This window comes from Elephas maximus, chromosome 13, assembly GCF_024166365.1.
Source record: "Elephas maximus indicus isolate mEleMax1 chromosome 13, mEleMax1 primary haplotype, whole genome shotgun sequence".
Lineage (NCBI taxonomy): Eukaryota > Metazoa > Chordata > Mammalia > Proboscidea > Elephantidae > Elephas > Elephas maximus.
In genome coordinates this window covers 52,362,683-52,374,319 of record NC_064831.1, presented here as the reverse complement: position 1 = coordinate 52,374,319, position 11,637 = coordinate 52,362,683, and the positions used below count along the sequence as shown (strand labels likewise).

At 46.9% G+C, this 11,637-nt stretch overlaps 1 protein-coding gene across 1 annotated transcript; it reads right to left on the bottom strand.

The window, feature by feature from the left end:
- Positions 1-216: 216 nt before the first annotated feature.
- On the bottom strand, positions 217-1,335 carry C2CD4A (C2 calcium dependent domain containing 4A). The gene has a single exon (XM_049905889.1). The coding sequence runs from the start codon at positions 1,276-1,278 to the stop codon at positions 217-219; it is 1,062 nt and encodes a 353-aa protein (XP_049761846.1). The 5' UTR covers positions 1,279-1,335.
- Positions 1,336-11,637: the final 10,302 nt, after the last annotated feature.

Sequence of the window (11,637 nt, the reverse complement as noted above, 5' to 3'; positions counted from 1 at the left end):
AACATACAGTGTGTAATCTGCTACAGGCATCGGGAGAGACTACTGCTGTACACCGCTCCATTTGCGGACAAGGAATTTACAGAGTATCTACGCAAACATTTACATGTTTGACAAGTCATCCAGTATCAGCTCTGCCAACACTGGATTAAAAGAAAGGCTGAGTAGAAAACAAAAGTTTATTTTGTACAAAGCAGTTGTAGGTGCCAGAGGGGGCCCTCAGAGGAGCAGGAGGGAGCCCAGCAGCAGCTCGCCCTGGCCCAGCAGGCGGCCCCGCTCCAGCCTGCGGCCCTTGCTCCCGGCCTTGACGCGCACGGCCAGGCGGCGCACCTCGTCCTCCGTGAGCCCGTCGAAGCAGAAGTCCTGGTCGAAGGCGGGGTTGCGGCTGCGGCGGACCACGGCGCTGCGCTGCCTGCGCTTCTGGCCCGGCGGCTGCAGGACGAAGCTAAGCCGGCAGCCGACCGCGCAGGGCTCGGCGGCGCCCCCGGCCGGGCCCTCGGCGCGCAGCAGCCGGACGCGGAGGTGCCCGCTGCCCGGGCAGTACTCGGCGGCCAGGCGCAGGGCTCCGCCGGCGCGGCTCAGAGTCACGGTGCCCTCGGCCTGCAGGCGCTCGGGCCGCGGCGGCGGGGATGCGGCTGGGTCCTCGTCGCCGCTGGAGACGGAGCGGGCGCGGGCCAGGCCGCCCCTCCTCCCTGCCCGCAGCGCGCGCCTCAGCAGCCCGTCGGGGGCGCGCAGGAGGCGCTGGCCGCGGGGCCGGGAAACGAGCGTGTCCCAGAGCGGGTGGGGACGGCCGGGGGCGGCGGGGGCGCGGCTCGGGGCGCGCGGGCGGCCCGGGGGCGCGCGAGGGCCGTCCCCGCCGCCGGCGTAGGTGTGCGCCCGGAGCCGGGGCAGGAGCGCGGAGGCGCCGGGGCCCCCGAGGAAGAGCGACTCCTTGCGGCGGGTGTGCGGGCTCTCGAGCAGCGCGCAGAAGCCGTAGGCCGTGCGCGCGCGGGGCAGGTGCGGCAGGGAGAGCGCGGCCTGCGAGCGCGGGTCCCAGTCGGTGCGGCCGGCGCCCTCGTCTGTCCCCCATTCTTCCGCCCAGGAGTTTCGGAGCGCAGCCAGGCCCGGACCGGGCGCCAGTCGCGGCGGAATGCAGAACTCGGGGATGCGGTCCGGGGTGAGCACGTTGGCAAACGCTGCGGGCCGGGCGGCGGAGGATCCACGGGCCCGACGCCGGTGAAGCCAGTCCCCACGCAGCAGGAGGCGCTCGGGTCCCAGGCATAGCTGCTCCAGGCACCACATCGGGCGGCAGATGCCGGGCAGGGGCGACCCTCAGCTGGAGCTGGTCGGCCTGCAAGGCGTAAGCGCACACTGATCGTCAGAGTGAGCCCCGCAGAGCGCAACAATTCCTGTCTCTTTTCCTCCTTTAGAAGTGTTTCCTCCTGCTTTTCCCGGGGCGAGGCAGGCTGCACTGTGCGCTCCTACTGCTCACTGTTTTTCAGTGATTTAAATGCAATCGTTCTTCTCCTGTCCTGTCTCCACTCCGTTGTCGTGTACACTTCGAGACTTCTTTTAATCTCGATCTGCCTAAGGCAGGGATTGTTAAAATGTTGGCGGCTAACTTTGGTCGCGCTACCGTGCCAAGAGGCGCTTTGCGTTGTGCAATCCTTCAATGAATCCTTGCACCGTTGCACTCTAGCCCTCGGCGAGATTTAAAATAATTATTTTCTGTCCCAACAAACTGCGGTTTACTGTCCTCCTTTAGGCGCAAAAGCCTCAGACGAGACGCCCGGGGAGTTAAGCAAGCCGTCCGGGCCCTCCGAGTGTACTTGAAGTTCGGCGTCTGATTGGTCTCCGTCGCTTTTTACCTTTCTCTCCGACAAGAAAAGGTGCGCAGCCTCTGGGAAGTTCAAAGTGCGCGCGGCGGGTAGGACAGCAGCCCTGGGCTTTATACCCGCTGCCCAGAGCGCCAGCCAATGGGCTCGTGGGCACGGCGCTGACAGGTAACCTGACGCCTCGTCCCAGTGCCACGTGGCTGGATCTGCTGAGCGAGTTCAGGGGAGCCAGTTCTTTCTCTCTTGCTTTGGCTGGGGGATGTTCTCCTCAAAAACTCCGAACAGTTTTCTGTTTCCTCACGTGCGAAGGAGGGTTAAGTCCTGACTACATCAGAGTCGTTGTGAGGATCGAAGGATAGATATATAATGAATGTGAACGCACAGAAGCGCTTTACACCCACCATCAAAAGGGAGAAGCAAAATTCAGGTTTATCTGTCTTCCCTAACAACAACAACAAAAAATCCAGCCTCTCTATTGCCCGGCTTTCCAAGCTCCTTGCTAGCTTTTCGTTTTCAGCTCTGATTTTAGCTGTTGCTCCTTTGTTGATTGTAAATTGCTTCTCCGTACGGCGTGCTGAAGATGCTTTGTATCTTGATCTAGATGGATTTACGGGAATGCATTCATATGTACAAAAATCGTCTAGCTTACATTTAAGATTAGGGCACTTTGGGGGCGCCATTATGTGGGAAGCAGTGAGTGTTTATGGAGACAGGATGCTGCTCCACACGGTTAATGTAACTGTTACCACTGAACTCTGCACCTGGAAAATGTCGAGTCACCGAATGTTGTGTTATATACATTCTTACAGCAATTAAGAAAAAGACTAGGGCACTTTATTGTATGTGTGTAATCCCTTAATGAAAAAAAAAATCACAACACACTTATAAAGCTGTATGTCCTGATTTTTAATTAGGAAAATATACTCCTGAATACATCTGGGCTATTGGAATAATGGTTAGGAGGGACCCTGAACAAACCTGGCCTTCCTAGGTTGTGCCCACCTGAGAGACCCTTTTCCTTCCTTTTGAAAACTGACCTGTACTCATTCTTTGAGAGAGCTGCTTCCAGGGGGTGCTCTGGTTGAAACAGATCTGTTTTGTTCAGTGTTTGGGTGTACGATCTTTCTGCTTAAGGTACTGCCTTGCAAAATAATTGCTTCTCCAGATAATGTTCAATAAATTCAACTGAATTCAGGCACAGGTAATTTTCAGATAGGGCATGTACATTTTGTGTCTAGGATACACACACGGGGGTACTGCAATGCGTGGTTTTCGTGTTTCATCTAGAATTGACAGAGAAACCCTGCAATGTCTGACTCTATTTTATAGATGAAAAACTGAGTTTCAGAGGTCAAGCAGTGGAGACAAAACAGACTTTGGAGTGAATCTATCCTGCATTCAGATCTGCTATGCAACTTCGTAGCTATGGGACTATAGGCAAGCTAATTAACCTTTCTAAGCCCTGGTGGTCCAGTGGATAAGTGCTATGGCTGCTAACCAAAAGGTCAGCAGTTTGAATCTGCCAGGCACTTCTTGGAAACTCTATAAGGCAGTTCTACTCTGTCCTATAGGGCTGGAATCAACTCGATGGCAATGGGTTTGGGTTTTTTCTTTTTCTTTTTTTTTTGGGGGGGGGAACCCTATCTTGTAAAATGAGGGTAGTAATACCTACCCTATAGGGTTGTTGTGTTCAAAAGATATGTGTGAATATGCCTGGCACACAAGAAGTGCTTACTCACTGATAGTTGTTGTTGTTCCACAGGCTTACTTTACCTGGGATTAGCTGATTCACACATGGACTCCTTTAAAAACATTTCTCCGCTAGGTCAAGCAAAACAGATCTGTTTTGTTTTTTGAACAATGCACCTTCTTCAATAACACCTCAAAGCATTTCCTGTATAAGATTTTTTTTTAAACAGTAGAGATATCCTGTCTTCTGGGGCATAGCTGGTCCCTGTGACCATATTAAGCCTTAGGTTTCACTTTGCTCAGAAGCCTGGGCCACCCAGTACTTGTGAGGATGGTGTAGTAGGGTCAGGCCATGTGCCGGGAACAAGGACATCTACTCAGAGGAAGACCATGGTGGTTCAGAGCTCACGGCTGGGAACATTCAGTAATAGAGCTAGAAAACAATTCTGTGAAGAAGGCATGAAAAGATTATACACCATCCAGGACAGAGGTGCTCTCCAAAGTAGAAGGGGACTCCACATTTTAAAACTCTTTCTCTATATATACATATGGGATTGGATATCAAGGAAAGTAAGAAGAGAGTATATAACCATTAAAATGGTGGTGTTCTGACTTGTCCATCTCATTCAACACCTCTAGAGTGTGGAGTATTGATGGGAACACTAGGCAGGGAATCAAGACGTTTGGGTTTCAGCTGTGGCAGTCACTCATTCTTTGGGAGACTTTAGGCAAGTCCCTTAATTCTTTCTGGGACACAGCGTCTCATGTCTCCCTCCATCAAATGAGGAGGTTGGACTAACCAGATGATCTTTAAGTTTCCCTCTGTCCCTAACATTCTGCAGTCTACTCTCATGTTTTCTTTCCAGTTAACCTTCCTAACTTTATACTGTCATGGTGCCATGGTTTATTCTCTCGCTTTCTCCCACATTTTCTTGTTTTCCGACTCCTTTTTGCTTTAGTCTGCAAACTCAAGTGTTGGGGAATTGAGTGTGGATGTGGGGCAGTGTGAAGTTAGAATCTTTTTTTTTAAAGCAAGAGTTGTTAATTTTTTTAAAGTGCCCCTACTTTTGACTTTTGTTTGGAACAGATATAATGTTTACTCGTTTGTTTTGATTGGCCAATCCTTCAGTGCAGTTTAGTTTTGGAATTGTTTTTGTTGTGCTTCTCATTGTTCTCAAGCCAGAATAAATGTAAGAACTAGAATTGCCAGAACATTCATTTTCTCAGTTAACCTTTGTATCCAAATTCCTTCTTGTATACTGTTGTACGTTAGGGTTTTATAACATTAGCTATAGTTTGTTTTATGTTAGGGCTGTACATTTCTAATTTCTTCAAAAAGTATGAAAGATTCACGGCATTATTGTATGCACATAATGACCGGTGTCTTACAACATTCTGAAAATGGAAAATATTAAAATGTAAAGGCTTTCAGTGAGAAACCACATACTTCCTTCCTAATACTGGGAATAAGACAAGGATGTCCCTTCTCACCACTCCTATTCAACATTTTACTGAGAAGTCCTAGCTAATGCAGTATGACAAGAGCAGGAAATAAAAGGCATACAGATTGGGAGGGAAAAAATAAAACTGCCTTTGTTCACAGCTACATGATTGTCTACGCAGAAAATCTCAAAGAACCAACAAAAACCCTCCTGCGATTAATAAGGAATTATAGCAAGGCTGCAGGATACAAAGTTAATAAACAAAAGTCAATTTTTTTTTTCTATATACCAGCAACGAACAACTGAAATTTGAAATTAAAAACACAGCATCATTTACACTGTTGTTGCTGGGTGCCATCAAGTCAATTCCAACTCCCAGTGACCCTATATGACAGAGTAGAACTACCCAATAGGGTTTTCTTGGCTGTAATCTTCACAGATGTAGATGGCCAAGTGGGTTTGGTAGGTGGGTTTGAACTTTCAGTTAGCCACCAGGGCACCTCATTTACATGTAGTACCTCCCAAAATGAAATAGGCATAAATCTAACAAAATATGTATAAGATCTTTATGAGAGAAAATGAAAAAATGCTGACTAAAATCAAAGAGGGTATAAGTAAACCGAGAGATACTCCATGTTCATGGTTAGGAAGACTCAATATTAAGATGCCATTTCTTCCCATCTTCATCTATAGATTCAATGCAATCCCAAACAAAATGCCAGCAGGTTATTTTGCGGATATCAACAGACTGATTCTAAAGTTTATATAGAAAGGCAAAAGACCCAGAATTGCCAACACAATATTGAAGAAGAGTAAAGTTGGAAGGCTGACACCACTTGACTTTAAGACACTATAAAGCTACAGCAATCAAGGCAGTATACAAAGTATTGGCAAAAGAATAGACGAATATATCAGTGGGATAGAACAGGCAGTCCAGAAATAGACCTATACAAATATAATCAGCTCATCGTTTACAAAGGTGCAATGGCAATCAGTAGACAAATTCTTTTCAACAATTGGTGCTAGAACAACTGGGCATCTAGTTGCAAAAAAAAATGAATCTAGACACAGACCTTACATCTTTAACAAAAATTAATTCAAAATGTATCCTACACCTAAATGAAAAATGCAAAAGTATATGACTTCTGGAATATAACATAGGAGAAAATCTAGGTGACTTTGGGTTTGGCAATGACTTTTTAGATACAACACCAAAAGCACGATCCATGAAAGAAATACTGATAAATTGGGCTTCATTAAAACTTAAAACTTCCCCTCTGTGAAAAGATGCTAAGAGAATGAAAAGAGAAGCCACAGATTGGGAGAGAAAAAAAAAGCTGCAAAATGTGTATCTGATGATGACCTTGTATCTACATATACAAAGAGTTCTTAAAATGCAACAGTAGAAAAACAAACAACCCAATTTAAAAATGGGCAAAAGATCTGAACGGATACCTAACCAAAGAAGATATAGAGATGGAAAATAAACATATGAAAAAATGCTCAACATCATGTGTCATTAGGAAATTACAAATTAAGACAATGTGATGCCACTACTTATTGACTCATGTCAACCTCATGCACAATGGAACAGAATGCTGGCCAGTCCTGTGCCACCCCCAAGATTGATTGAGGATCAGATTGTTGTGACCCATAGGTTTTCACTGGCTAATTTTTGGAACTAGACTGCCAGGCCTTTCTTCCTTGTCTGTCTTAACCTGGAAGCTCCACTGAAACCTGTTCAACGTCACAGCAACATGCAAGCCTCCACTGACAATTGGGTGCTGGCTGTGCATTGGCCAGGTAGTGAACCTAAGTCTCCAGCAGGGAAGGTGAGAATTATACCGTTGAACACCAATGCATCTATGCATTTATTAGAACGGTTACAATCCAAAATACTTACAATGCCAAGTGCTGGTGAGACTGTGGTACAACAGAAAATCTCATTCATTACTGGTGGGAATGCAAAATTGGTCTAGCCATAGTTTATTACAAAGCTAAACATAGCCTTTCAGCCTTCCCATATGCTCTAGCAATCATGCTCCCAGGTATTTACCCAAATGAGATGAAATTAATAGCCATACAAAAACACACGCACAATTTTTATAGCAGCTTTATTACTACTTGCTAAAAATTAGAAGCAACCAAGATGTCTTTCAATAGGTGAATGGATTAACTGTGGTACATCCATACAGTGGAATATTATTCAGCAATAAAAAGAAATGAGCTATCAAGCCATGAAAAGACATGGAGGAACCTTAAATGCACAATGTAACGTGAAAGAAGGTAGTCTGAAAAGGCTACACACTGTACAGATCCAACTATATGACAGTTTGGAAAAGGTAAAACTATAAGAGTAAAAAAATCACTGGTTGCCAGGAGTTTAGGGGGAGGAGGTCAGAGATGAATAGGTAGAGCACAGAATATTTTTAGGATGGTGAAACTCTTCTGCATATACTGTAATGGTGGATATATGACATTATGCATTTGTCAAAACCTATAGGACTGTAAGACACAAAGAGTGAAGCTTGGTGTAAACTATGGATTTAAGTTAATAACAAAGTACCAATATTGTTTCATCCATTGTAACAAATGTACCATACTAATGCAAGATGTTAATAATAGAAGAAATTGTGTGCAGAGAGGAGAGTATATGGAAACTCTGATTTCTGTGCAATTTTTCTGTAAATCTGAAACTGTTCTAAGATATAAAGTCTATTAAAGTTTAAAAAAAAAAAAAGGGAAAGGCTTTTCATACCATACAGTAATAACGTTATTTATACCAACAATTTTGAGACAAGTTTTCCACCCTGAGATTTTCTGTCCTGCCATTAACCTTTTAAAAAAAGTCTTGAGAATTACTACTACGTAGTGGCAATGTGGCAATGCTCAGGGATGCAAATGAAATTAATGCCTTCTTTGTGATTTCTGGGTAAGACACTTAACATCCCTGAGTGTAATTTTCCTATAAAATAAGGACAATACTAATACCTTCATTACTTATCTAACAAATCTTTTGTGGAGATTACATGAAAATTTATGGCTTGGCATAATAATGACATTATAGCTCATGAGGTGTATCTGAAGCACTAATAATAAAGTTGAATGATGCTTATAAAAGCACTCGAGTTGTTCTTTCAAAAGTATAAAGTATCATAGACATGCAAGGAATTATTATTACTGTCCAGTCAAGGACCAGTAACTTAAAATTTGCCTCCAAAATCAGAGGGTGCTGAGAGACCAAAGAAAGAGGTGGGCAACTCCAGTGTGGTGGCGAGGGAGTTATTATTATTAGGGAGCTTTACATACTGAGGAAACCCTGGTAGCACAGTGGTTAAGAGCTACAGCTGCTAACCAAAAGGTCAGCGGTTCAAACCCACCAGGCACTCCTTGGAAACCGTATGGGGCAGTTCTACTCTGTCCTATATGGTTGCTATGAGTCGGAATTGACTCGATGGCAACAGGTTTGGTTTTTTTGGTTTTACATACTGAGGCAGTGGTCTTTGGCTGCAGGAAGACCGGGGCAGATCTCTGCACCCAGCAGTAAGGGGGCAGGGGTTTTATAGTGGTCAAGGACAAAGGTGGCTTGGCGCCAGAGGGTTACATATGACTGCCTCAGCAAGGTCACATAACAGGGGCTTGGAAAACAGCAGTGAACTAATGGAAAGCATGAGGGCAGACATGTTCAGCCTTGCAAAGCCTGTTTTCCCCTTTAGTGCACCCCTTGAGGCACCTCTTAAATCTGACACGTTCCCCCTCTTCCACAAAGTCCCTGAGGGCCAAGGAGAGAAGGTGTCACTGTAGGGACAGACAGCATTGCTGTAAGTGGAGGCACAGGCCACATCAGTAGTATAGACAAACATTGAAGACAATCTCTATCTACACCCAGGAAAAACCCAAGACCCATGAAAACGCCATCTCAACTAGATGGCTGCCCAGTTGGTTCTGGTCAGGGGCTCCACGCTCCAAGGCATGACTTCTATGCTTGAGAAGCGAAATTTTCCACAGACCCAGCAGCAGCTTTTGTTGTGGACCACAGCAAAGCTATGAGCCCACTCTAGGAAGAGGCTGGCAGCCCCAAAGGGAAGAATGCAGAATAAGCCATAACTACTGTCATTAAGACAGGTGTTTGGTGGCACAGCGGCTAAGAGCTAAGACTACTAAGCAAAAGGTCAGCAGTTCAAATCCACCAGCCACACCTTGGAAATCCTATGGGGCAGTTCTACTCTGTCCTGTAGGGTTGCTATGAGTTGGTATCCATTTGATGGCAATGGGCTTGGTCTGGTTTTTTTTTTTTTTTTAAGAAGGGTAAATCTTCCCCTTCTATTGGGTTCACGCTAGTGGCTTCCACTTGGGTAGGGAGAACAGTGGCTGCTTTAGGCATTTTTGCTGGCAGACGGTACCATACATGTTGCCCCAGAGAGGTCACCTGAAGGATTGTGAGTAGTCACCTGTCTTGCTGTATGCCAGAAAAGGAAACCCTCTTCTGTCCCTCATGGTGTACTGTCATTCCCTTCCATGTGAGGCGTGACTGCTGAGGCCCTCTGTGCAGCGTGATGGTGGGCTCCCACATTAGGCCGGTCAGCTACTCCACCTCCAGAGAGACAAAGTAATCAATCCATCCCAGTGGGGTGACCCATGATAGGTGCCAATAGATGGTTTCACTTCCTGGCATCAGGTCCTAGACAGTCCAGAGGATCACGCTGTTTTGTTCTGGCAACAACCTTAGTGGATATGCTTCTGGAGTTTGTGACATCATTTGGATCTTTTGCTGGAGGGTCGCTCAGGGCTCCTAGTCCGGCATATGGGACTAAAGCCCCAGTGGGAGCCAAATTTATTCACCTTGGAGGCTCAGGCAGCACCTTGGTCCACCCCACCAGGGAAGCCTTGCCCGCAAGGTTCGTATTTGTTGTTTTAGGACATCGTTCTTCCTTTCCACCAGGCCCACGGCCCGGGGTTGTAGGGCAGGTGGTAATGCCATTGTACCTTGTTCTCAGCTGCCTGTTGATGCATGTCGTGACCTGTAAGTGTGTTTCCTGGTCACTGTCGACCTTTCGGGGTACCCCATACATAACACTCAATTTTTGTTACCCCTCGATTGTAGTAGCTGGGTTTGTTTGTTTACACGGGAACGCTTGTGTCAAGGCAGTGACAGTGTCCATACAAACGAGAGTGTACTTTTTTCCTTCCCTGTAGGGTAGAGGCCCTATACGATCGATCTACCTGTCAGTACCTCACTGGCTGTGTTCCCATGTGTATCTGCCCAAGTTTGTGTGGCAGACGCCTCAGGCATTGGCGTGGGCACACAGGCAATTTTGTACAGCACCCACCAAACAAATCACTATACTTTACTGCTATAGCTGCCTCTTTGGGTGTTTTCCAGCCAACATGGGCACTCTGGTGTCTGCATTTCTGGTGAATTTAATGGGTGGCTTTCCTCTCCGGATGCGCCCTTCTAACTTGTGCTATAGTGTCTGCTTCTTGGGTCCCCAGCGGAGAGAGGGGTGAATGGGCTGCTACTTGAAAAAGTTAGGTCAGCATCCGGGGTTTGAAGGCTATCCCAGGTTCTGCCACAAGGCTTTACCCCACAGGACTTCACCCATATTCTCCACTGTTCTTTATGCCATTGGCCTAACCACAGGGTCAGCCCACAGGCCACCACCCTACTGCCATGCACAGGGTTAAGGGCCAGGGTTCGTGGATGATGAACATCCATGCAGCCCTTAATTCAGCCTATTGACTGTTTTCCCTGAAGCCAGTTTCAAACCAAGTAATATCAGGGAAAGTTTGCACAGCCACCACCATCCACAGTGCTGGCATACCTTGGCTAGAGCCTTCTTTCTATGGCTGCAGGCAACACACGGGCCTTACCCGACCAGACAACCCCTAGGAATTTTACCGATGCTCCCAGCCTCTGTGCCTGGTGGGGATTCACAGCCCGTCCTCTCCCCTGTAGGTGGATGATGAGAGCGTCTAGACACTCCTGTAACAGAGAGACAGCCTCAGCAGTTAACATGATGTCATCTACATAATGGAACAAGGGACAGCAGCGGGGAAGGGGGAAGGAGTCAGATCTGTAGCCACCATACCGTGGCAAACACTTGCAATGTCCATTGCTGCCACTCCCAGGAGAAGGCAAACTGGTCCTGGGTGGATGGGGCTACAGGGATGCTAAAAAACGCACTGCCCAGATCTAACACAGCACACGATACATGGCCAGGTCTCTACTAAGGATTTCTAACAAGTAAGCTATGCTCGGGACTGCAGCATGTATAGGTGGGATCACCTTGTTCAGTTCTCTGTAGTCCACAGTCGTACGTCAGGACCCATCTGGTTTCATCACAGGACACAGAGTGCTATTAAAAGCACAGTGGGCATCCTGGAGGATATCTACTCTTTTTAATTCTAAGATAGTTTTGCTAAATGCCTTACATCCTCCGGCCAACTTTTAATTCTTGATGTCTACGAGCCCTCGTGGTGGGGCAGGGTTGTGGTTCCATGCCACCAGCCCTCGTGGTGGGGCAGGGTCGTGGTTTCCATGGCCGCATTCCCCTCTGGACTGCCTTTACCACCCCCTCTGGCAGTTGGAATTCTCCCACAGATGCGGTCAAAGTCTGTCCCATACATCCACCCCTAGAATGTGTTCTGGTACTGGGGAAGTATAAACTCGATAAGGTATAGGGTGAGTGCCTCCC

Excerpts from the sequence above, each read along its gene's own strand:
- C2CD4A (XM_049905889.1), bottom strand. The coding sequence starts at position 1,278 with ATGTGGTGCCTGGAGCAGCTATGCCTGGGACCCGAGCGCCTCCTGCTG.